General features: G+C 52.3%; 1 protein-coding gene across 7 annotated transcripts in view; it reads left to right on the forward strand.

Moving 5' to 3' along the window:
• Window positions 1–27,101, forward strand: part of LOC140390254 (collagen alpha-1(V) chain-like) — a 409,209-nt gene that overhangs the window by 93,008 nt on the left and 289,100 nt on the right. For 2 of the 7 annotated variants that reach the window (XM_072475252.1, XM_072475257.1), the window contains exons 5-9: window positions 7,841–7,972; window positions 10,825–10,935; window positions 13,674–13,898; window positions 14,218–14,337; window positions 25,291–25,488. In XM_072475252.1, the coding sequence (XP_072331353.1) occupies window positions 7,841–7,972; window positions 10,825–10,935; window positions 13,674–13,898; window positions 14,218–14,337; window positions 25,291–25,488 (786 nt within the window). The remainder of the gene's footprint in view (window positions 1–7,840; window positions 7,973–10,824; window positions 10,936–13,673; window positions 13,899–14,217; window positions 14,338–25,290; window positions 25,489–27,101) is intronic. The other 5 variants (XM_072475254.1, XM_072475255.1, XM_072475253.1 and 2 more) reach the window with 5 other exon arrangements.

Here is a 27,101-nt window from a genome sequence, read left to right on the forward strand (position 1 = left end):
GACTCTCCTCGGGAGATGTCTTGTTGCTTGTCCATCTAGACAATATGTCCACTGATCCACACCCTCCATCCCCCCTCCCCACCCCTCCTCCAACCTCACTTCCTCCCACCTCTCCTCCCCAAACAATCACACCCCCACCGCACACTCACAATCCTGACTTGAACTATGGAGCTAACCCTTCACTGTCGCTGGGTCAAAATCCTGGAACTCCCTCACTAACAGCACTGTGGGTGTACCTATATGACAAAGACCTAGAAGTTAGGAGCAGGTGGAGGCCATTCGGCCCTTCGCGTCTGCTCTGCCATTCATTGTCATCATGGCTGATCATTCAACTCAATGGCCTAATCCCTTTTTCCCCCCATAATCTCTGATCTCCTTCGTCCTAAGTGCTTTCTATAACTGCTTCTTGAAAACATACAATGTTTTGGCCTCAACTACTTCCGGTGGTAATGAATTCCGCAGGACGACCACTCTCGGAGTGAAGAAATTTCTCCTCATCTCTGCACTAAGTGGTCTACCCAGTATCCTCAGACTGTGATCCCTGGTTTTGGACACACCCATCATCGGGAACATCCTTCCTGCATCTACCCTGTATAGACCTGTTAGAATTTTATAGGTTTCTCATTCTTCTGACTCCAGAGAATACAATCCTAACCGATTCAATCTCAATACTGCTATCCCAGGAATTGGGCAGCACGGTAGCACAGTGGTTAGCACTGTTGCTTCACAGCTCCGGGGTCCAAGGTTCGATTCCTGGCTTGGGTCACTGTCTGCACGTTCTCCCCGTGTCTGCGTGGGTTTCCTCCGGGTGCTCCGGTTTCCTCCCACAAATCCCGAAAGACGTGCTGTTAGGTAATTTGGACATTCTGAATTCTCCCTCTGTGACCCGAACAGGCGCCGGAATGCGACGACGAGGGGCTTTTCGCAGTAACGCCATTGCAGTGTTAATGTAAGCTACTTGTGACAATAAAGATTATTATTATTAGTCTGGTAAACCTTCTGTGCACTCCTTCCAGAGCAAGAATGCTTCCTCAGATCCGATAAGGAGACCAAAACTGTACACAATATTCCAGGTGTGGCCTCAGCAAGGCCTTGTATAATTGCAGGAAGACATCCCTGCTCCTGTACTCAAATCCTCTCGCTATGAAGGCTAACATACCATTTGCCGCCTTTACCACCGGCTGCACCTGCACGCTTATCTTCAGTGACTGGTGCACGAGGACACCCAGGTCTCGTTGCACATTCCCCTCGCCTAATCTATGGCCATTCAGATAATAGTCTGCCGCCTTGTTTTTGCTACTGAAGTGGATAACCTCACATTTATCCAAATTATACTGCATCTGTCATTCATTTGCCCACTCACTAAACCTATCCAAATCACACAGAAGGATCTCTGCATCCTTCTCACAGCTGATCTTCCCACCCAACTTGGTGTCATCTCCAAATTTGGCGATATGACATTTTGTTCCATCATCCAAATCATTAATATATATTGTGAATAGCTGGGGTCCGAGCACCGATCCCTAAGGTGCCCCACTAGGTACTGACTGCCAATTTGAAAAAGACCCATTAATTCCTACTCTTTGTTTCCTGTCTGCCAACCAGTTTTTTATCCATCTAAATAAACTACCCCCCCATCCCAAGTCCTTTAATTTTACACACTAATCTCTTATGGGGGACTTTGTTAAAAGCCTTCTGAAAGTCTGAATATACCACATCCATTGGTTCCCTCGACTAGTTACACCCTCGAAGAATTGCAGTAAATTTGTCAAGCATAATTCCCCTTCATACATCCATGCTGACGCTGTCCAATCCTGCCACTATTTTCTAAGTGCTCCACTGTAAAACCTTCGATAATGGATTCTAGAATTTTCCCCATTACCAATGTTAGGCTTACTGGTCTATAATTCCTTTTTTTTATCTCTACCTCACTTTTTAAATAATGGAGTTACATTAGCTACCCTCTGAACTGCAGGAATGTTCCAGAGTCTGTAGAATTCTGGAAGATGACTACCAATGTATCCATTAATCCTGGAGCCATTTCCTTAAGTCGTCTGGGATGTAGACTATCAGGCCCTGGGGATTTATCAGCCTACAATCCCATCAATTTCCCCAACACCATTTCTCTACTAATATTGATCTCCTTCAGTTCCTCCTTCTGCATTCCTCATTTCTGGTATCTGATTTGTGTCTTTATTTGTGAAGACAGAACCAAAGTATGTGTTTAGTTGCTCAGCCATTTCTTTGTCCCCTATTTATACATTCCCCTGTTTCTGACAAACCCTAAGTTTGACCTCATCAATTTTTTTTCTTCACTTATGTGTAGAAACTTTTAGTCAGTTTTTATGTTCCCTGCAAGCTTACTCTCGTACTTTATTTTCCCCTTCTTAATCAATCCCTTTGTCCTTCTTTGCTGAATCCTAAACTTATCCCAATTCTCAGACCTGTTGCTTCGTCATTGGATCAAATACTATCTGTAATTTCCCTTGTAAGCCATGGATCGAACACCTTTCCTGTTTTACTTTTGCGCCAGACAGGAATAAACGATTGTTGCTGTTCCTCCAAACGTCCTTGAATGTTTGCCATTACCAATCCACTGTCATCCCTTTAAGTAATGTTCACCAATCGATCAAAGTCAACTCATCCCTCATACCATCATAGTTTCCTTTATTAAGATCCAGGACCCTCGTCTCAGAATCAACTCCTTCACCCTCCATCTTGATGGAAAATTCTTTCATATTATGGTCACTGATCCGCAAATGGTCTCTCACAACTAGATTCCATTCTCGTTACATAGTTTGCAGTCTAGGATGGCCTGCCCTCTAGTTGATTACTTAACGTATTGGTTCAAAGAATCATAGAATTTACAGTGCAGGAGGCCATTCGGCCCATCGAATCTGCATCGGCCCTTGGAAAGAGGACCCTACCTAAGCGCACAATTCCACCTCATTCCCGTAACCCAGTAATCCGACCGAATGTTTTTGGACACTAAGATCAATTTAGCATGGCCAATCCACCTAAGCTGCACATCTTTGGACTGTGGGAGGAAACTGGAGCACCCGGAGGAAACCCACGCAGACACGGGGAGGATGTGCAGACTCCACACAGACAGTGACCCAAGCCGGGAATTGAACCTAGGACCCTGGAGCTGTGCAGCAACAGTGCGACCCACTGTGATACCAAGCTGCCCAGTTTAAATTCTATCACCTGCCATGGTGGGATTTGAACCAGGGTCCCCAGATCATTATCTTGGGTCTCTGGATTACTAGTCCTGCGACAATACCAGTATGCCACCACTTCCCCATTGGTAAAGTCACCATAGTCCCAGATGGCCATAAGCTGCTTTCCCCTTTGAGGGGGTGAGCTGACTGGTGGTGATTTACCCTGAGGCGAGGGGAAGGTTGCCAATGTGGGTCTTCATGAATAATGTCAGCTGGCATGTGAATTGAACCCACACTTTGCTCTGCATCACAAACCAGCTGTTTAGCCAACTAAACTAAACCAGCCCCTTCAGAAAACCGTCCTCTTCACTCCAGGAATTCCTTCTTTATGGTACATTTCATGTCTTTATTTGTTCATGGGATGTGGGCTTCGCTGGCTGGGCCAGCATTTATTGCCCATCCCTGAGGGTATCAAGAATCAACCACATTGCTGTGGGCATGGGAGCCACATGTAGACCAGACCAGCTAAGGATGGCAGATTTCTTTCCCTCAAGGACATGAATGAACCAGTTGTGTTTTTACAGCCATCGACAATGGTTTCATGATCATCTTTAGACTTTTAATTCTGATTTTTATTGAACTCAAATTTCACTATCTGCCCTGGTGGGATTCAAACTCGGGTCCCCAAAACATGACCCTGAGTCTCTGGGTTATTCGTCTAGTGCAGTGTTTTCCAAACCTTTTTGCCCAGGACCCATTTTTACCAACCAGCCATCCTTCCTGACCCATGCTGGCTGACCTTCGCGACCCACGCTGGCCGACCTTCGCGACCCACGCTGGCCGACCTTTGCGACCCACGCCGGCTGACCTTCACGCCCCATGCCGGCTGACCTTCGCGACACACACCGGTTGAGCTTCGCGACCCACCATTTTATCGTACCTTTAATGTGAAAGGGGAGCCTGGGCTTATATTCTATAGTCTAGAGTAGCAAAGAATGAAAAATGATCTCATTGAAATAGGCATTATCCTCTCAGGACTCTACAGAGCAGATGTAGAATGTAAGGTTTCCTCAGATGGGTGGTTTACAGCCTGGGGATATAGTCTGTAGATTACAATGCAATGATTTTAGACATAGATGAGGAGGAATTACTTAACTCAAAGTATTGTGAATCCTTTTAATCTCTAAAATTCACGAACAAAGAGAGTTCTGCAGGCTCTGCCATTGAGCATATTCAAGACAGATTCAGGAGGACTGAATTGAATTAAAATAAAAACCTTCTCCTGGGTCAGCGTGCTGACGTCAGGAGGAGGCGGTGTTTCTCTCTGGGCTCCAGGCATGCACACTGATGAGCGGGTATGCATGCGCAGCGCACCCTCATTTTTAAAGCTAGTCGCGGCTGTCATTTTTAAAGCCGCTTGCAGCCGGCATTTATAAAAGCCGGTTGCCGTGGCCATTGAGCCTGAATTTCCGCGATCAGGAACACCGTGATGGATGGCTCCGCGGCCCTCCCAACACCTGCCCGCGACCCACCTGCGGGTCGCGACCCCCACTTTGAAAATGTCTGGTCTACTGCACCACTGCGCCCCCTTGTGGCTAATTTGGTTTGCTCAATCTATATGCAGATTAAAATCACCCTTCATTACAGATGTTCCTGTATCGCGTGCATCTCTGATTTCCTGTTTAATACCATTCCCAACCTCACCACTGTTTGGGGGGTCTATATACAACACCCACTAACGTTTTTTTGCCCCTTGCTGTTTCTCAGCTCTGCCCATACAGATTCCACATTGTCAGAGCTAATATCTTTCCTTACTATTGCATTAATTTCCTCTTTAACCAGCATTGCAACTCCACCGTCTTTTCCTTTTTATCAGTCTTCCTAAATACTGAATACCCCTGAATATTCGGTTCCCATCCCTGGTCGCCCTGTCATGTCTCCATAATCCCGACTATATCATACACATTTACTTCTATTTGCGTGATTATTTCATCCACTTTATTACTAATGCTCCGCACGTTAAGGCACAAAGCCTTGAAGTTTGTCTTTTTAACATTGCTTGTCTCCCTCCCAATATTTTTCACTGTGGCCCTGTTTGAATCTGCCTATCACTTTTCTTTATGTCTTTTGTTTTTGTCCTTGTTTCCTCCTCTGACTCCTTGAATAGGTTCCCATCCCACTGTTGTTTTAGTTTAAACCTTCCTCAACCACTATGGCAAATACTCCCCCAAGGATTTCGGTCCCAGTCCTGCCCAGTTGTAACCCATCCAGTTTGTACAGCCCCCAGAACCAGTCCCAATGCCCCAGGAATCTGAAATGCTCCCCTTCACACCATCTTTTCAGCCATGTATTCATCCTATATATCCTGTTATTTCTGCTCTGACCAGCACGTGGCACTGGCAGTAATCCTGAGACATCTGACTTCTCCACTTTCTTCCTAACTCTCTATATTCTGCTTTTAGGACCTCATCCCTTTTTTACCCTATGTTGTTGGTACCGATGTGTATCACAACCACTGCCTGTTCACCCTCTCCCTTCAGAATGTCTTGCAACTGCTCGGAGACATCCTTGGACCTAGCACGAGGGTGGCAACATACCATCCTGGAATCTCGTTTACAGCCACAGAAACTCCTTATAATCGAATCCCCTATAATTATTGCAGTTCCACACTTTTTACTCCTACCCTCTGCAGCAGAACCAGCCGTGGTGCAGCACATTTGGCTGTTGCTGCTTTCCCCTGAGAGGTCATTCCCCTCAAAAGGATCCAAAGCGGTATATTTGTTTTTGCAGGGAAATGACCGCAGGGGATCCCTGCACTGCCCGCCTAGCTCTCTTGCTCTGCCCGGTGGTCACCCAATCCCTTCCTGCCTGCGGTGTGACCATCTCTCTCTATGTGCTACCCACAACACTCTCCGCCGCCGCTGCAGCTCCGAAATCTGGGCTTCCAGGAGATGTAGCTGGAGACACATCCTGCACACATGCTGGTCCCGGGCACTGGAAATGTTCCAGGCTTCCCACATGGAGCAAGAGGAGCAAACCAAGGCTTTGAGCTCTCTTGCCATGACTTACCACTTTGAATTAAACCTTTGGAAAACACTTGATATTAGATTAAATCCAATTCTCTATGGCCCTTCTTTCCTTGTCCTTCAAATTAAACTATAAGTGAGAAAAGTTGTAAAGACTTAGCAACCTTACCCATTACTTACCAATCAGATCTCTCTTATAGCCTCAGCTGCAGTAGGGCAAGGCCACTCTCTAAAGATTTAGAGAGAATCGCCGGGGGTTGGCGTGAATCCCGTCCCTGCCGGTTGCCGAAGTCTCCGGTACCGGAGATTCGGCGGGGACGGGAATTGCGCCGGTTGGCGGGCCCCCCCGTGCGATTCTCCGGCCCGGATGGGCCGAAGTCCTGCCGCTAAAATGCCTGTCCTGCCGGCATAAATTAAACCACCTACCTTACCGGCGGGACTAGGGGCGCGGGCGGGCTCCGGGGTCCTGGGGCGATCTGGCCCCGGGGGATGCCCCCACGGTGGCCTGTGCCGTGGGGGCACTCTTTCCCTTCCGCCTCTGCCACGGTCTCCACCATGGCAGAGGCAGAAGAGACTCCCTCCACTGCGCATGCGTGGGAAGCTGTCAGCGGCCGCTGACGCTCCCGCGCCGCCTGGAGATGTCATTTCTGCGCCAGCTGGCGGGGCACCAAAGGCCTTTTCCGCCAGCTGGCGGGGCGGAACTTCGTCCGGCGCCGACCTGGCCCCTCAAGGTAGGGGCTCGGCCCCCAAAGATGCGGACCATTCCGCACCTTTGGGGTGGCGCAATGCCCATCTGATTTGCGCCGTTTGGGCGCCAGTCGGTGGACATCGCGCCGTTTCCGGAGAATTTCACCCATGGTCTCTCCCACTGCTCATGCACAAAACTCACTGAGTGCACTTTGTAGTCCTTTTCTTAAATAGAGCTGAGATGACTCACTTTCCAGCTGGTTTATTCCGAGCGCGTTGATGTTTTCATTCAAATAAGCAGTGAAACTGTAACAGTACAGCATAACAGCGGCACGGTGCCGTAGTGGTTAGCACTGCTGCCTCACAGCGCCAGGGACCCAGGTTCAATTCCGGCCTTGGGTGACTGTCTGCGTGGAGTTTACATGTTCTCCCGTGTCGGCGTGCGTTTCCTCCGGGTGCTCCGGTTTCCTCCCATGGTCCAAAAGATGTGCAGCTTAGGATAGTTGTCCATGCTAAATTGCACCTCAGCGTCCACAGATGTGCGGGTTGGGTGGGGTTGCAGGCTGGGGAGTGGGCCTGGGTGGGGTACTCTTTCAGAGCGTCAGTGCAGACTCCATGAGCCGAATAGTCTCCTCCTGCACTGTAGGGATTCTATTCTATTGTTATATTCTTACGATTTCCCTTCTCTTCCTGCAATCGAGACACCCGACTCTCTTCTCTTCACTAATATATATTTTTTAAAGGTTTTTAAAAGAAATTATAATGTGATCCCAATAAGGAAGGTTGGGAGCTTCGGATGTGGCATTAGTGAGTCGCTGGTTGTTGACACTGTGGGGTGGGAGTGGGGGTGAGTCGCGGGTAGGGTGGGGGGTGGGTTACGGGAGCTTTTTAATTCCAGGAGTTCCAGAGGCCCCATTTCTCAGTCTCTCCTAATGCCCTCTCTCTCTCTCCCTCTCTCTTCCTCAGGGCGACATCCAGCAGCTGCTGATTTCCTCGGACCCCCGGGCTGCCTACGACTATTGCCAGCACTACAGTCCAGACTGCGACACCCCGCTCCCGGACCAGCCCCAGAACCAGGAACCCAGCGCGAAGGAGTATGTAAGTGTGCCAGAGAGAGCCTTCCCCCCCCCCCCACCCCTTTAATCTGCCCACCCACCACCTACCACCTCCCGCACACTCTACAGGTCACAGAGCTCATGGGTCCCTGGCCATTGATATCAGTGATGGCTGTGGGGTGGTGTGATGGTCATGTGGCTGGACCAGCGGACCCAGAGACCCGAGTTCGAATCCTGCTGCGCCGTCAGCCGTTTCCATAATGCAGTCTGGGGTATTTTAAAATTAAAGATTTAAACTCAACTCGGGGGGGGGGGGCCTGGTGTCCCCTGAATGGAAGAAAAACACTTGGTTGCACTGGTTAATCCTCAGAATTAAATATTCCGGAGGGTGGCACGGTAGCGCAATGGTTAGCACTGCTGCCTCACGGCGCCGAGGACCCGGGTGCTGTTCCCCTCCAAGTGACGTGATAAACATAGAAAATACTAGCAGAAGGAGGCCATTTGACCCTTTGAGCCTGATCCGCCATTCATTATGGTCATGCCTGATCAACTAGCCTACTCCCGCTTTCTCCCCATATCCTTTGATCCCCTAACCCCTAACTGGCTAATTGTTCACCAGTCTGCTCTCAGCTCCCCAGCGGACGTTCATCTCTGCACCGGTCAGTTTATCTCCTGGCTTCATCTTCAACCCCAGCTCCTACCCGGCAATCCCCCCCTCCCCTCCCCTCCACCCCCTGGCCACCAAACCCCACTCTCTGACTCACTTGTTTCTACGGCAAGCGCAGGGCTGATTTTCACCTGCAGGGGTGGGGTTGGGGGTTTGCGGGCGTGCGTGACATTGGTTTCTCCCGGGTCCCACTGAACGCAAATAGAGAACCAAGGTTGGCGCTCCGCTGCAGCACCAAGGGAGTGCCGCAGCACCCACGGTGCCACCTTTCGGATGAGGCATTAAACTGATGGGCCCGGTCGATTTGAGCAGATGCAAAAAATAGGATCCCGTGGCATTATTTTGAAGCAGCGCAGGGGAGTTATCCCCGCTCTCCTGACCGACATTCACCCCACAAAACAAACAGATTATCTGGTCAGCTGTTTGTGGAACCTTGCTGTGTGCCGATTGGATACCGTGCTTCCTACATCATGACAGTGACTATGCTTGAAACAAAAAAACACTCAATTGGATTGTCAGACGCTTTGAGACATCCGATAGCCATGTAAAAACGCCCCCCCCCCCACCAATCTCATCCCCAACCAACACCACCTTTTAGGGAATCCTGTCCGTTCCGCTGCCTTTGTGGGTGTGGCGGAGGAGAGGATTGATGGTGGTAAGGGGGCAGGGCTCCAACCCTTTGAACTGTAACGGATCCTTCCTCACCGTCCTTGCCCCCGAGCTGGTCGACCGCGATGAACGCAAGGAGCAGTTTGACACGATTCCCCCTGCCCCGCCGCCGCACTCCCGTTTCCCCATCCCACCCCAGCCACTTTCTCGCTGTCGGTGGCCAGCCTCCCATCCCCACCCTCCCCTCCTGAACGAAGATGTGGTCTCTAAGTTAAACTGAGCGAGATGAACGCAACCCCGAGTTCTTTACAACAACCCCCCCGCAAACCCGTGCAGCTATTGATTTTCCGCCGGCTATCGTAACACACCTCGTGAAGAGTATTAATAAAGAATGTAACACAACTGCGTGGTCGGTCTGTGATTACACACGGCAAATTAAGAGATTACTCCCCAATGGTTTTTGTTCATGTTCTGCCCTGCGATACCACCGCCCTCTCTCCACGACGGGAGCATCTATGACAGGCCCTTGTCCAAGGCCCTTTGGTGGCGGGGTGAGGCAATCGAGGCCTCAGCTTCGACTGGGTTTCAGGGCGTGCTCCCATCAACTGGAATACCATCCATGTCTTGAGCTGATTGGGAGAATCCAGATGGGCCTGAGGCTTTGTGTCTGTGCCTGGGCACCATTCCCGTGGGCCAATTGGCTGAAGTGTCAAAGGTCACGCCCAGCCAGACCAACAGTGGCCCACCCCTTGTCCAGCAGCACTGTCCGCTAATAGCTTGAGTGGAACCAGTAGGGAGAGCCCTTGAACAGCCTGCAGTAAGCAGTTCCTCCAAGACTCCTGCACATCAATTCCATTTGGACCGATAGCCATCTTCCCCTTGACATTCAATGGCATTACCATCACTGAATCCCCCACTGTCAACATCCTGAGGTCGACCATATAATTACTGCAGCTACAAGAGCAGGTCAGAGGCCAGGAATCCTGCGGTGAGTAACTCACCTCCTGACCCCCCGCGAAGCCTGTCCACCATCTACAAGGCACAAGTCAGGATAATGATGGAATACTTCCCACTTGCCTGGGTGAGTGCAGCTCCAACAACATTCGAGGCGCTCAACACCATTCAGGACAAAGCAGCCCCGCTTGATTGGCACCCCTTCCACAAACGTTCACTCTCTCCACTACCATCAGTAACTATCGTGTGGATCATCGACAAGATGTACTGCAGGAACTCACAAAGGCTCCTTAGTTCAAGAAGGCAGCTCACTACCACTTTCCCAAGGGGCAATTAAAAATGCTGGGCGTAGCCAGCAGTTCCCACATCACCTGAACAAATTAAAAAGATCCACTGGAGCATTCTCAAGAATGGTGAGTGGGCTTTGAAGTCAAGTGAGACCTTGCGTATCTTGGAGGTCCTCTAATCATTTAGTGAGCAACTCTGTCACCTTCTGATTGTCTAACCCTTTGCGGTCAGGAATGACCGATCCTCTCTTAATTTTTTGTAAACGACCTGAATCTCCATTCTTCCGCCCTAACATGAACAGAAACTTGTGAAGATCTCTTAATTTCTGCTTTAACACTTCTGCTGTGTTTTCTTTTTGCTGTCTCCGTCACTCATAGTACTATGACGAGGATTACGAGTACTATGACTATTACGCTGAGTTTCACACACTTGCTCCACCCACCATGCCAGTGACCGAGGGAGCTGTTGGAATTGCTGATCTGGGGCAGGTAAATGGAATAAGGGTAGGGGGCCCGGCATGTGCCAACTGTGTGTATGTCCAAGGTGTGTCCTGTGCGTCCCGAGTTGTCTCCTGTTATCATCTGCTGCTACTGCTGCTTATCATCATCGATCGCTTCCATGTTTTAGGGTTCGCCAAGAGCACCAAGTCGTGATCATCATAAGACTTTCTGGTATTTGGGTGGTGGTGGGACGGGAGGGTGAGGGTGGGGCAATGGGCATGGGCACAGAGATTGGTTGGGGAGAGATAGAAACAGAGAAAATAGGCCCATCGAGCCATTCAGTGTGATCATGGCTGATTCTTGATCTCAACGCCCCCCACCCCCGTGCATTCCCCGCATCCCTTGGTACATTTAGAATCTAGGAATCTATCTATTTCCGTCTTAAATATATTCAGTGATTTGGCCTCCACTGTCTTCTGGAGTAGAGAATTCCAGGGGTTCACCACCCTCTGAGTGAAGAAGTTTCTCTTCATCCCGGTCCTGTGACCCCTTGCTGTAGACCCCCTCAGCCCAAGGAAACCACGGCCGGGATTTTCCGACTCCCCGCCGGGTCGGTGAATCCCCGGGGGGAGGTGCGAATCCCACCCCGACGCCTGCTGCCCTATTCTCCGGCGCCGTTTTCCGGGCGGCAGTGGGATTCCTGCCACGCCGGTTGGGGGCCGTTGACGGCGGCCCGCCCCGGTGATTCTCCGGGCCCCGATGGGCCGAGTGGCCTTCCATTTTTGGCCAGTCCTGCCGGTGTGAATTACTCACCTCATGCACAGCGGGAACTGATAGGTGAGTATGCGGGGGCGGTCCTCGGGTGGGGTGTGGGGGGTTCCGACTCCAGGGGGTGCCCCCACGGTGGCCTGGCCCGCGATCGAGGCCCACCGAACTGCGGGCGGGCTTGTTCCGTCGGGGGGGGATACTTCTTTCCTCCGCACCGGGCCCCTGTCGGGATCCGCCATATTGCCCGGGGGCCGGCGCGGAGAAGAGAACCCCGCGCATGCGCGGAAATACGCCGGCCGGTCCGCACATACGCGAGATCATGCCGGCTGTTCCGCGCGTGCGCAAACTCACGCCGGTTGGAGCGGCGCCAAACCCTTCGGCGTCCACCTAGTCCCCGAAGGTTCGGAGAATTCCTTACTGTCGGGGCTGTTGATGACGGAGTGGTTGCCTCCAGTTTTCCCACCGGCTTTCCCGCCGGCGTGGGGACTTAGTCCCCAGAAGGGAGAATCCCGGCCTTGTCACTGCATCCAGTCTGTCCAGCCCTGTCAGTATTTTATACGTTTTCAATGAGATGGACCGTCGGTGAGTGAGGAACAGCACTTGAGACAGACAGATGATCAGTGTGTGAAAAAGGGAAAGAGACAGAGAAAGTGGGACTGAGGCTGCTTGAATGTGTAACCGAGGACTGAGGCTATCTGCGAGCATGAGAGACAGAAAGAGATTTGACTAGTTCGCCTTATGCTCATGCAAACACATTTCACTCACACACGCTCTTCAAGGGCAGCACGGTGGTACAGTGGTTAGCACTGCTGCCTCACGGAGCCGAGGTTCCAGGTTCGGTCCCGGCTCTGGGTCACTGTCCGTGTGGAGTTTGCACATTCTCCCAGTGGTTGCGTGGGTTTCGCCCCCACGACCCAAAGATGGGCAGGGTAGGTGGATTGGCCATGCTCAAAATTGCCCCTTAATTGGCAAAAATGAATTGGGTACTCTAAATTTATTTTTTTAAAATTTCACGCTCATTCACTCATACACACGACACTCACTCGCGCACACACACGCAAACACGACCATTAATTCAGGTCAAGCCTTGGAAGCTGTTCCGAGAAGGTTCCCTCGACTAATACCAAGAATGGGCGGAATGTCTTATGTGGAAAGATTGGAGAGGTTACATTTGTCTCCACTGGAGTTCAGAAGAGTTAAGACGTGACTTGATCAAAACCTTTAAGATCCTGAGGGGTATTGGCAGGGTGAATGTGGAGAGGATGTTTCCTCTTGTGGAAGAATCTGGAACTAGGGGAGTCACTGTTTAAAATGAAGGGGTCGCTCATTTAAGACCGCGATGAGGAGAATATTTTTCTCTCAGAGACTGGAGTCTCTGGAACTTTTCCTCGAAAGGCAGTGGAAGTGAATATTTTTAAGGCAGAGCTGGATAGATTCTTGATTAAGAAGGTTATCGGGGTCGGCAGGAGTGTGGGGTTGATAGTTACAATCAGATCAGATCAGCCATGATCTTGTTGAATGACAGAGCCGGCTCGAGGGGCCGAGCGGCCTACTCCTGCTCCTAATTCATTTGTTCGTACATATTTTGGTGCGCCGTGGAAAAGGAAGGTAGGGGGAGTGGGGAGCACACCCTCTGAGGCAAATATGGAACTTCCACAGGGAGGTTCCTCACAGCCACGAGCGATCAACTCGGATTCACGGTTCAAGCACCCAATGGAAGATAGCTGAACAGCGAGGGCTTCTGTTGACAGGAGAGTGCAGTTTGGGTTTCAATGAAGGGCAGGGATAATTCACTGGCATGGGGTTAGAGGTGGGTGTGGTCTTATCACTGTTCAGACCTGGTGCTCACCCTACAAGACCGGTGGACAATGGGGATTCCTCATGGCTGCCATATGTTGCACCATTTCATTTCACGCCATTGGTCATGTCCATTCTCTCTTTCTCTCTCTCTCTCTCTCTCTTTCTCTCATCACTTCCATGGCTTTCTCCATCCCGTCTTTCTCATCGCCATCTTCCAGAAAGGGAAAGCCAATGGGCAGAAGCAGGCGGCAAGCGGCTCCACCAAACTGAAAGCCAAAGTGTCCAGGGCCGGTGCCGCCCCCCCCAAAAAGGCGTCCCTCCCGAAGCCTGCTGCCGTCAAGTTGACCACCAGCCGGAACCCTGCGGTCAAGCTCAGAGCCGCGACCAAGGCCGCCACTGGCAGAACCGCCCAACAGAAGAGCCGGACGAACGGGTTCCAACAGGTAGAATCGCAAATATTGCAAAGGTGGGCCATTATCCCGATCTTTCCTCTCCGCCTGCTGCAGAAAGATCCCCGGATAATGCCATCATCTCTTTCTCCTTCCCATCATCCTCTCTTTTCACCCGCTCATTCCCACCGTTTCTCACACCATCTTTCCACTCCCATCCTGCTCACGGCGACCCCATTATCTCCACGATAATGGGCTTCATGGCATCGCCTCTTCTCTCGCTGCTTGACCACCCCCACCCCCCCTCCCCTACTCCTCGCCGAATGCTTAAAGCTGCTAACTCCCTTCTTCTCCCGTTACGATACGTGTGCAGGATCCGACAGACCCGGCACTCTACGAGGAGGAGTTCCCCTTTGAGACCCATCCAGCCGGGCTGGACTACGGCGATGTAACAGTCACAGAAGAGCAAGTCATCGAGGGTGACGCTACCCAGGTAACGCGGTTGCCCGCACCGCGCCGCCACCTTTCTCGCCACTGCCTCAGCAGGGCAGCTGCTGAGCCGAACGGGACCAGGACCTGGTTGGGGGATGCTGGGAGGATGGAAGGGTCCCAGGATAGGACAGACAAAGTTCTGTCCTTCCCCGAATAGTAAGGGCTAGTGTATTTTTTTAGGGGAGAGATAAAAAGAGAGGGACTTTTTTCCATGGGCGGGGGAATGGGAGGGTGTCAGAATGAAGGGAGAACCTTAAAATTGGAACTAAGTCACTCAGGAAGCACTTTCTTCACACAAAGGGTCATGGACATCTGGAACAGTCCCGTTCCCCCCCCCAAAAAAAACTATCGAGGCTGAGGGTGTCAAAGCTGACCATGGTAGATATTTATTAAGTAAAGACTTTGCAGAACCACCAATGGAGGATGGAGTTCAGAAACAGCTCAGCCACGGATGCATAGAATGGCGACGAGGTTGGAGGGGCTGAATGGCATTCCCCTGTTCCTCCCTTCCGAGAATTGTCCTTGGCCGCAAGTTTGTGGTGCACGAGGAGGGTGTGGCCACCTTTTCTTGGGCTAGCCAATAGACTTCTTCCGACGTGGCCAGCAGCCAAAGTGGTGTACAACAGAAATGTTGCAAGGATGGAGGGGGGTGGGTACGTGGTGCCAATAAATCACCAGTACCATGGCTGATCTGCACCAAAACCCCATTTGCCAGCCTTCGCCCCTTATCCTTTTGTGACCTGGACCGACCACAAATGTACCGGTCCCCACCTTGAAAATTCCAGGTGGCCACTATCGATCGGCCGGAGTTCAGATTTCAGGCACCCTCAAATGCTTTGTCACTCGGCTGTCACAAGAATCATAGAATAGCATCATAGAATCCCTACAGTGCAGCAGGAGGCCATTCGGCCCATCGAGCCTGCACCGACCCTCTGAAAGAGCACCCTATTTAGACCAAAATCTCCCCCCACCCCAAGCTTTCCCAGTAACCCCATCTAACCATCTGGACATTCTTAGGGGCAATTTATCATGGCCAATTCACCTCACCAGCACATCTTTGGACAGTGGGAAGAAACTGGAGCACCCGGAGGAAACCTATGCAGTCACAGTTAGAACGTGCAAACTCTTCACAGTCACCCGAGACCAGAATCGAACCCTGGTCCTTGTTGCAGTGAGGCAGCAGTGCGAACCACTGTGCCACCTTGCTGCCATAGAGGCCATTACTTGAGGGGTGCCACTCCGAGTCAAGCGTGGTTAACCAGGTGCCTCTACCCCTCATTGCTTGCCATTGGCGTATTAGAGGAATTTACAGGTGAACAACCAACCTGTTTGTCCGAATCTTCCTTGGTCATCAATTCCTGGGGTGGCTCGGAAGCATCACAAGACCTAATCTCCCCCCCCCCCCCCCCACTCCCTCCCCCCAACCACTGCCATTCCCTACCCTAAAGTTAGCAACTACTCAGCAGATGAATGGATAACAGATTCTCATCTGTGTACCTTAACCCCTCACGGAACACCTTCCCCACCACCCCCCTCCCCCTACCCCCAACTTGTTGCATAACATACGTCCCTTAAGCATTGTGCATTTATGACCATTTGTGTCTGATACATGCTATGGACAATATGCACCCAACAACAGTTCTGCAGAACAAAATGCATTAACTATCCCCATTTAGAAGAGAGAGGCTAGCTAAATTTTAACTCTGGGTTCCATTAAAGTCTGATGTATCTGATCCCCTTAGCCTATGACATCCATTTGTGCAAGGACCAAGGTAGCCACAGCTGGTTGCTGTGGTCACCTGGAGATTGGCGTCACCTGGGCCTAACAGGGAAGGGGCAATGAGAAAAGGTTGCTATGGTGACCTGGAGGTAGCCTCCTGGGCCTAACAGGGAAGGGGCAATGAGAACAGGTTGCTATGGTGACCTGGCGGTAGCCTCTTGGGCCTAACTGGGAAGGGGCAATGAGAACAGGTTGCTATGGTGATCTGGAGGTAGCCTCCTGGGCCTAACAGGGAAGGGGCATTGAGAACAGGTTGCTATGGTGATCTGGCGGTAACCTCATGGGCCTAACTGGGAAGGGGCAATGAGAACAGGTTGCTATGGGGATCTGGAGGTAGCCTCCTGGGTCTAACAGGGAAGGGGCAATGAGAACAGGTTGCTATGGTTATCTAGAGGTTGGAGTCATCGGATTTGCTTATTTTAAACGCCTGAAGTAATCGGGAAATCGTCTGGCTGCCATTGGATGGGCAATGCTGCCCTGTGGAAGGACCTGGAGCAGAACAGATGACCAGGAAGTTTACCCGCTCCTTTCTCTGATTTGCTGTCAAATCATGCAGCAGCTCTCTCCTCGGTTACTACGACTACAGTATGAAATTTCCTTTGGGAGAGGTGGCATGTCTCTGCTTTGGGCCACGTCCTGGTGCTGTGACATGAACTTGTGACTGTTGGGTGAGGGGAGGGCATGTGAGGGGTGGGGCGGGGAGCTGACTGCACGGCACAGAGTGGACCTGTTAACCAGCTGGTAAAAGGCAAGGTGTGAGAGGAAAGGGAGGATGGGGGAGATGTGTGGGTGGAGGGGGAGATGTGTGGGTGGGGGTCGTGGGTGTGAGGGGCTTTATTTATTGGCCAAGGGACCACATTGCTGACCACCCAGACTTGGCTATTTCCCAAAATCAGCCTGTCCTGATGTGGTAACTGAGCTAAGAGGGGATCTGATTGAACTTTGGGGGAGTCGGCTGGGACCAAGCTTATCTCCTGGACCCGGCCGTTCGTCAGACTGGAAAATCCAGTGATTGGGAAGATGGCGGGGAAATACTTCTCTTGGCGGTTTCGGCCTTGATGCTCGGTTATCAATGTGATGATTCTTAAAACTGGTTGATTCTGGTGTCACGCAGTCTGCCCCCCCACTACAGTCACAGGGTGATAATAGCAGAGGGTCCGTACACTGGCTTCTTTCCAAAGTTGTTTTTAATGTGAAAGGCTCCTTATGCGGAATGGGATTTTTTCCAACTTTCGTTCTTTCCTGGAATCCACACTCCATCAGTGTCAGTCACCCAATTGGAAACGAGCAAGGTGACCCACAGTGAAACTGAGATTGGAAGAGTTCCCCAATACACTGGGAATTTTCTGGTGGTCAGGAAGAATCAGAGGTTGGCGTTGTAGGATTCATCCATTAATATTCCTCCATATCGTCCTGTCAAACACTCCCAGCATGTAAGAGTAAAGCTTTCTCTATATCGTCCCCATCAAACCCTCTCAGGACAGGGACAGCATGGGGTAAGATGCAGAGAACGGAATTCTCTCGAATACGCTCGAGTGAGAGCACAATGAGGCTGATGAATAGTTGGAGGGGCCAATACGAGAATGTTTCCGATGGAACAGGCTCGCCCCCTTAGGCAAAATGGGGATCCCGCCGTAGCGTGGCGAGAAACCAATAATCACACTTAAGCCCTATTTCCATACAGTTAATGGGAGCCATCCCATATCCAACGGCCTTCAGACTGATAGTTTTCTCCCAGTAAGCAGTCATGCCAGCGCCGATTAGTACTCCTTTTTAATACACCTTGGGTGGAGGTGCGCCCTTGGTTGGGGTCGGCCGCATTGAGAGGGGGTCACTGGGGGGGGGGAGGGGGGGCAACTGCGCATAGCTCTACCATGCTACCGCCTGGATCATGTTCTGGGGGCAGCCCTTGTCCCTACCCCTCTGCCCACCGACCACCAGTAACCCCCACCGACTGTTGCAGCCTCTGGCCTTGCGGCTGAAGGCTATTGCTGAATTGGCAATCGTGGTTAAGTGAGCACTTCACTCATCCCGGGCCGATTTCTGTGGGTGGGTGGGCAATGTAGCATGTGGGAGTCATTGCCTAACATCCCAATCAGATCGTGATGCCTGGACACTGTGCCTGAACACTGCAGAAGGCCACAGTATGTACACAGTAGTCAACATCCGAGCACCCAGGAGATGGGACACAGCTCTGGGGACATGTCCACGGCCGGAGCGTGGGTGGAGTGCCACAGAGCGAGGATCAGCGCTCAGTCCACGGTAATGTTATGTGTGGGTGTCAGGGCTTGTGTGCCCATACACTTCAGGCCACAGCGGGTGCATTGAGGGGGTCCCGCTGTGGCCTTTGATGTCCAGGTGTGAGGGGGAGGGGGGAGATCAATGGGGGAATGGAGGGCCCCTGGTAGGAGCCACCACTGCTCGTCAGTCCAACATCCTCCCCAATTCCTTTCGGGCATGAACGGTGTTTTAGACCCCACAGAACAGGCCCTGGTTGTGCTGCTAGTAGGCTGGGCAGCCAGACTCCGGAGACTGCAGAGACTCGAGGCGGCGGCCCATGTGCTGGACCCTGCCCCGCACCCTGAGGACCCGGCGGCCCATGAGGCCAGGGAGGGACCCAGAGGGGGAGGCCCGCGACGGCCCAAGGTGTACAAGCACCGCTGGCCTTTCAAACAGATGACGGACAGCGCGTGCCACAGGAGGCTTTGCCTCAACAAGGCGATGTTGTGGCACCAGTGCTATGTCTTCGCGGACTTTACACCACTTGGAGGAGGAGGAAAATACCCCTTCTCTGTGGCCATCAAGGTCACCGCAACCCTGGACCTTTACGCCTTGGGATCATTCCAGGGCATCTCGCAGCCCACAGTGCATCCGACAGGTCACAGATGTGCCCGGTGGGTGTTTGGGGGCCATGCCTGGAGAGATGGGCAAGGGGGAGGGAGAGGAACGTGCCTGGAGAGATAGGCCAAGGGTTTGGATGTTGGCCTGCAATGCGGAAGAAAGGTTTAGTGGCGTCACACTGGTTGTGGTGAAGGGTTTTTAATGTTTCACACGGATCCAACAATGCCCCACTCTCCCGACGCTGCTCCTCCACTCTCCCTTCCACCCACTCACCCTCTCCCTCCCCCCTCTCCCAGTGCCCTCAGTGATCCTCAACATGATTTGCCTTCCTTGCTCTGCCGCTACATCTCGGTGTGTCCCCAGAATGCACATCAGAGGTGGTGGCGGTCAGCTGTTCACCTCATCCCGTTGCTTTCAATGCCCCAGGCGGGCATCCTCTGGGGGTTCTCGGGCCGGAGAACAAAGAAAGGTAACAAAGAACAATACAACACAGGAACAGGCCCTTCGGCCCTCCAAGCCTGTACCAGTCATGATACCACCCTTGGCCAAAATCCTCAGCACTTCCTTGTGCCATATAAAGAGGGGCTCCAGATGACCCCGGCTCACTTGTCAGTGGCACATGCACACCCGTGCTGCCCTGTCCCGTGTGCGAGGCGCGGCCTCATCGGGAGGGGGCACCATCCTCACTCCATGGGACGGGTCCGGGTTGGCAGCCAGTGCCAACTCCTCCCACGCATTGCTCATCGAGCCCTGGGGTTCACCTCGGGACAGACAGGCAGCTGTTTCGAGCCCCAGCTGCCCCTGCATCGCCTGGCTCTGCCAGCCCTTGCAGTTTCCTATGGTCCACACCATCGTGTTGACGCCCTCGGCGATGCTACTCAGTGACTGGGACGTGCCCTGCAGCGCCTCAGCAATGCCCAACTCCGACTGGGACAGGCTCCGCAGAGCCTCGGCCATTCCCAACTGAGAGCGGGACATCGAGGCCAATCTAGTACTGGGTGACATCTCCCAGGGAGGGGGTCTCATGGGAGGCAGGGGAGGGGGCCACCTTAGATAGACCAGAGATACAGAGTAAAGCACTCTCGACACTGTCCCCGTCAAACACTCCCAGGGCATGTACAGCACGGGGTTAGATACAGAGTAAAGCTTCCTCTACACTGTCCCCATCAAACACTCCCAGGAAAGGTACAGCATGGGGTTAGATACAGAGTAAAGCTCTCTCGACACTGTCCCCATCAAACACTCCCAGGGCATGTACAGCACGGGGTTAGATACAGAGTAAAGCTTCCTCTACACTGTCCCCATCAAACACTCCCAGGAAAGGTACAGCACGGGGTTAGATACAGAATAAAGCTCCCTCTACACTGTCCCCATCAAACACCCCCAGGACAGGTACAGCACGGGGTTAGATACAGAGTAAAGCTCCCTCTGCACTCTCCCCATCAAACACTCCCAGGACAGGTACAGCACGGGGTTAGATACAGAGTAAAGATCCCTCTACACTGTCCCCATCAATCACTCCCAGGACAGGTACAGCACGGGGTTAGATACAGAGTAAAGCTCCCTCCACACTGTCCCCATCAAACACTCCCAGGATAGGTACAGCGCGGGGTTAGATACAGAGTAAAGCTCCCTCCACACTGTCCCCGTCAAACACTCCCAGGACAGGTACAGCATGGGGTTAGATACAGAGTAAAGCTCCCTCTACACTGTCCCATCAAACACTCCCAGGATAGGTACAGCACGGGGTTAGATACAGAGTAAAGCGCCCTCTACACTGTCCCCATCAAACACTCCCAGGATAGGTACAGCACGGGGTTAGATACAGAGTAAAGCTCCCTCCACACTGTCCCCATCAAACACTCCCAGGACAGGTCCAGCACGGGGTTAGATACAGAATAAAGCTCCCTCCACACTGTCCCCATCAAACACTCCCAGGATAGGTACAGCACGGGGTTAGATACAGAGTAAAGCTTCCTCTACACTGTCCCCATCAAACACTCCCAGGATAGGTACAGCACGGGGTTAGGTACAGAGTAAAGCTCCCTCTACACTGTCCCATTCTTGGTCAGGTGCAACATTGGCTGGTTCTAGTTCAACATTAAGCTGTGCTGAACCTGTCCCGCATACAACAAGGAGAATGCGATTAGAGAGAAGATGAAGGTTCTGGCCACTGTCTATGTTGTTGGATTCGAGATAGAAGAACAAAGTTAAATACATCCCATGGGAGTGCTTTCAAAAATCCAATATGCCTTTTCCAATCAAAGCAACCCCTCTTCTGTGTACGGACCCTCAAGGGGAGCGAATTTCTACGGGGTGTGCCGATGTCCGACGTCAATGGTACATAATGTGTGTGTCTGCCGCCTCAGTGATTGCCTGCCAGTGGAAACTGCCTGTGCTTCTTTGACCTGACTGCCAGCGACACAGCTGATCCTATGGGTCGAGCGAGGGGGAAGATACCATCCCCGAGTCCTAGCTGGCAGGAGGATCTAGGCAGACTCCACTTTTATTGTTTGGTATTACGGGGCTTGCAATGGGGGGCCAGTGAAGCCATGTTTGAGTTGACATCCTCCGAGTCACTGAATGGCAGTAGTAGCACACATGTGTCCATTGAGCCTCTGACGGAGTGGCAATGGTTGTGTTTTTTCTGCACTTAACCACTTTTCTTTCCAACAGCCTGAACGGAGAAGCAGCCCCCCCGGCCCTCCCTGCCGGAACCATCGGCAAGGCGCCGAGTGCCGGGTCATCAATGGGTGTTGCACACGAATGGCACGCACACAACCACTGCACTCCAACCAGACACACACACACTGCACTCCAACCAGACACCCACACACTGCACTCCAACCAGATACCCACACACTGCACTCCAACCAGACACCCACACACTGCACTCCAACCAGACACCCACACACTGCACTCCAACCAGACACCCACACACTGCACTCCAACCAGACACCCACACACTGCACTCCAACCAGACACCCACACACTGCACTCCAACCAGACACCCACACACTGCACTCCAACCAGACACCCACACACTGCACTCCAACCAGACACACACACACTGCACTCCAACCAGACACCCACACACTGCACTCCAACCAGACACCCACACACTGCACTCCAACCAGACACCCACACACTACACTCCAACCCGACACCCACACACTGCACTCCAACCAGACACACCCACACTACACTCCAACCAGACACTCACACACTACACTCCAACCAGACACCCACACACTGCACTCCAACCAGACACCCACACACTGCACTCCAACCAGACACCCACACACTGCACTCCAACCAGACACCCACACACTGCACTCCAACCAGACACACCCACACTACACTCCAACCAGACACCCACACACTGCACTCCAACCAGACACCCACACACTACACTCCAACCAGACACTCACACACTACACTCCAACCAGACACCCACACACTACACTCCAACCAGACACCCACACACTACACTCCAACCAGACACCCACACACTGCACTCCAACCAGACACACACACACTGCACTCCAACCAGACACTCACACACTACACTCCAACCAGACACCCACACACTGCACTCCAACCAGACACCCACACACTGCACTCCAACCAGACACCCACACACTACACTCCAACCAGACACCCACACACTGCACTCCAACCAGACACCCACACACTGCACTCCAACCAGACACCCACACACTGCACTCCAACCAGACACACACACTGCACTCCAACCAGACACCCACACACTGCACTCCAACCAGACACCCACACACTGCACTCCAACCAGACACCCACACACTGCACTCCAACCAGACACCCACACACTGCACTCCAACCAGACACCCACACACTGCACTCCAACCAGACACCCACACACTGCACTCCAACCAGACACACACACACTGCACTCCAACCAGACACCCACACACTGCACTCCAACCAGGCACCCTCACACTGCACTCCAACCAGACACCCACACACTGCGCTCGAACCAGACACCCACACACTGCACTCCAACCAGACACCCACACACTGCACTCCAACCAGACACCCACACACTGCACTCCAACCAGACACACACACACTGCACTCCAACCAGACACCCACACACTGCACTCCAACCAGGCACCCTCACACTGCACTCCAACCAGACACCCACACACTACACTCCAACCAGGCACCCTCACACTGCACTCCAACCAGACACCCACACACTGCGCTCCAACCAGACACCCACACACTGCACTCCAACCAGACACCCACACACTGCACTCCAACCAGACACACACACTACACTCCAACCAGACACCCACACACTGCACTCCAACCAGACACCCACACACTACACTCCAACCAGACACCCACACACTGCACTCCAACCAGACACACACACACTGCACTCCAACCAGACACCCACACACTGCACTCCAACCAGACACCCACACACTGCACTCCAACCAGACACCCACACACTGCACTCCAACCAGACACCCACACACTGCACTCCAACCAGACACCCACACACTGCACTCCAACCAGACACCCACACACTGCACTCCAACCAGACACACACACACTGCACTCCAACCAGACACCCACACACTGCACTCCAACCAGACACCCACACACTGCACTCCAACCAGACACCCACACACTGCACTCCAACCAGACACACCCACACTACACTCCAACCAGACACTCACACACTACACTCCAACCAGACACCCACACACTGCACTCCAACCAGACACCCACACACTGCACTCCAACCAGACACCCACACACTGCACTCCAACCAGACACCCACACACTACACTCCAACCAGACACCCACACACTACACTCCTACCAGACACCCACACACTACACTCCAACCAGACACCCACACACTGCACTCCAACCAGACACCCACACACTGCACTCCAACCAGGCACCCACACACTACACTCCAACCAGACACCCACACACTACACTCCAACCAGACACCCACACACTGCACTCCAACCAGACACCCACACACTGCACTCCAACCAGACACCCACACACTACACTCCAACCAGACACCCACACACTGCACTCCAACCAGACACCCACACACTACACTCCAACCAGACACCCACACACTGCACTCCAACCGGACACCCACACACTGCACTCCAACCAGACACCCACACACTGCACTCCAACCAGACACCCACACACTACACTCCAACCGGACACACCCACACTGCACTCCAACCAGACACCCACACACTGCACTCCAACCAGACACACACACACTGCACTCCAACCAGACACCCACACACTACACTCCAACCAGACACCCACACACTGCACTCCAACCCGACACCCACACTGCACTCCAACCAGACACCCACACACTACACTCCAACCAGACACCCACACACTACACTCCAACCAGACACCCACACACTGCACTCCAACCAAACACCCACACACTGCACTCCAACCAGACACCCACACACTGCACTCCAACCAGACACCCACACACTGCACTCCAACCAGACACCCACACACTGCACTCCAACCAGACACCCACACACTACACTCCAACCAGACACCCACACACTACACTCCTACCAGACACCCACACACTACACTCCAACCAGACACCCACACACTGCACTCCAACCAGACACCCACACACTGCACTCCAACCAGACACCCACACACTGCACGCCAACCAGACACCCACACACTGCACTCCAACCAGACACCCACACACTGCACTCTAACCAGACACCCACACACTACACTCCAAACAGACACCCACACACTACACTCCAAACAGCATTTTACTGCTTCAGGCCCCCAATTGTCCTGATAGCGACGCTAGGAATTTTAGAAAGATTTTGTGTTGACACATACTTCAAAAGCAACTTGTCACCTTCACGGTAGAGAGGTTCCCCATGCAGTTTGCCCCGGTTCAGTGATGAACAACCCACAACCCGGTCCGTGTGTGTGTTTGTTGTGCGTTTGTCAGGCGTGGTGCCTGCCTCACTACCAGCCCCCACCCCCCACCTCTGGTGTGCCTGGTCACAGTAGGTAAGGGCATGATCATGACTGAGTATTTCTTCGGTAAACCATTACCTCCTCTCCCACCCCTGGTGCGCCTCTCTCTCCCTGGGCAGGCAGCCAGAGTGGCGGGGCATGGCCAGCTTCAGGAAAGTTGTGTGTTTAGTCAGGAGATACTGAGCCATGATCATCACGCGCAGCAGCGGCCTGGGTGCACTTTGCTTCACTAACCCTAACATGCTGCTTTCGCTTCCCTCCCGTTGCTTCTCTGCAGCAGCAGCAGGTCGACACCACCACTCTCCCGCCCAAAGGAGACCCCGGCCTCTCCAAGGAATATTTTACAGGAGAAGACATTGGTCCTGGCGATCCTCGCTACGATTACGACTACGTTTACAAAGATTATTACGAGGAGCCCTTGCCGACAGAGATTGGCCCGGTTCTGCCTGTTGAGACTGAGGTGTACACGGAAGGAGTAAGTGGCCAGGGGAACGGCAACACCCTCGCCCTTCGGTGTTTATCTGCAAACCTTTCCTTTCCATTTGATTGTACGTGATTGGCGGCACCTGCTCCAAGGCCTGTCCTCCACGTCTCCTCTTCCTTCTACATCTTTCTCCTGCTCTGAATGCATGGTGTCTCCTGGTCGATGTACATATTGTCTCCTGGTCCATGTCCGCACTGTCTCCTGGTCCATGTCCGCACTGTCTCCTGGTCCGTGTACACATTGCCCACTGGTCTGTGTACTTGTTGTCTCCTGGTCTGTGTGTGTGCTGCCTCCTGGTCTGTGTATGTGTTGTCTCCTGGTCTGTGTACACGTTGTCTCCTGGTCTGTGTACACATTGTCTCTTGGTCTGTACACATTGTCTCCTGCTCTGTGTAGACATTGTCTCCTGGTCTGTGTAGACATTGTCTCTTGGTCTGTGTACACATTGTCTCTTGGTCTGTACACATTGTCTCCTGCTCTGTGTAGACATTGTCTCCTGGTCTGTGTACACATTGTCTCTTGGTCTGTGTACACATTGTCTCTTGGTCTGTACACATTGTCTCCTGCTCTGTGTAGACATTGTCTCCTGGTCTGTGTACACATTGTCTCCTGGTCTGTGTACACATTGTCTCCTGCTCTGTGTACACATTGTCTCTTGGTCTGTACACATTGTCTCCTGCTCTGTGTAGACATTGTCTCCTGCTCTGTGTAGACATTGTCTCCTGGTCTGTGTACACATTGTCTCCTGCTCTGTGTACACATTGTCTCTTGGTCTGTACACATTGTCTCCTGCTCTGTGTACACATTGTCTCTTGGTCTGTACACATTGTCTCTTGGTCTGTACACATTGTCTCTTGGTCTGTACACGTTGTCTCCTGTTCTGTGCACACATTGTCTCTTGGTCTGTACACGTTGTCTCCTGCTCTGTGTACACATTGTCTCTTGGTCTGTACACGTTGTCTCCTGCTCTGTGTACACATTGTCTCTTGGTCTGTACACATTGTCTCCTGCGCTGTGTACACATTGTCTCTTGGTCTGTACACATTGTCTCCTGCTCTGTGTACACATTGTCTCTTGGTCTGTACACGTTGTCTCCTGCGCTGTGTACACATTGTCTCTTGGTCTGTACACGTTGTCTCCTGCTCTGTGTACACATTGTCTCTTGGTCTGTACACGTTGTCTCCTGTGCTGTGTACACATTGTCTCTTGGTCTGTACACATTGTCTCCTGCGCTGTGTACACATTGTCTCTTGGTCTGTACACGTTGTCTCCTGCTCTGTGCACACACTGTCTCTTGGTCTGTACACATTGTCTCCTGCTCTGTGTACACATTGTCTCTTGGTCTGTACACGTTGTCTCCTGCTCTGTGTACACATTGTCTCTTGGTCTGTACACGTTGTCTCCTGCTCTGTGTACACATTGTCTCTTGGTCTGTACACATTGTCTCCTGCTCTGTGTACACATTGTCTCTTGGTCTGTACACATTGTCTCCTGCGCTGTGTACACATTGTCTCTTGGTCTGTACACGTTGTCTCCTGCTCTGTGTACACATTGTCTCTTGGTCTGTACACGTTGTCTCCTGCGCTGTGTACACATTGTCTCTT

The sequence above is a fragment of the Scyliorhinus torazame genome, chromosome 14 (assembly GCF_047496885.1).
Source record: "Scyliorhinus torazame isolate Kashiwa2021f chromosome 14, sScyTor2.1, whole genome shotgun sequence".
Lineage (NCBI taxonomy): Eukaryota > Metazoa > Chordata > Chondrichthyes > Carcharhiniformes > Scyliorhinidae > Scyliorhinus > Scyliorhinus torazame.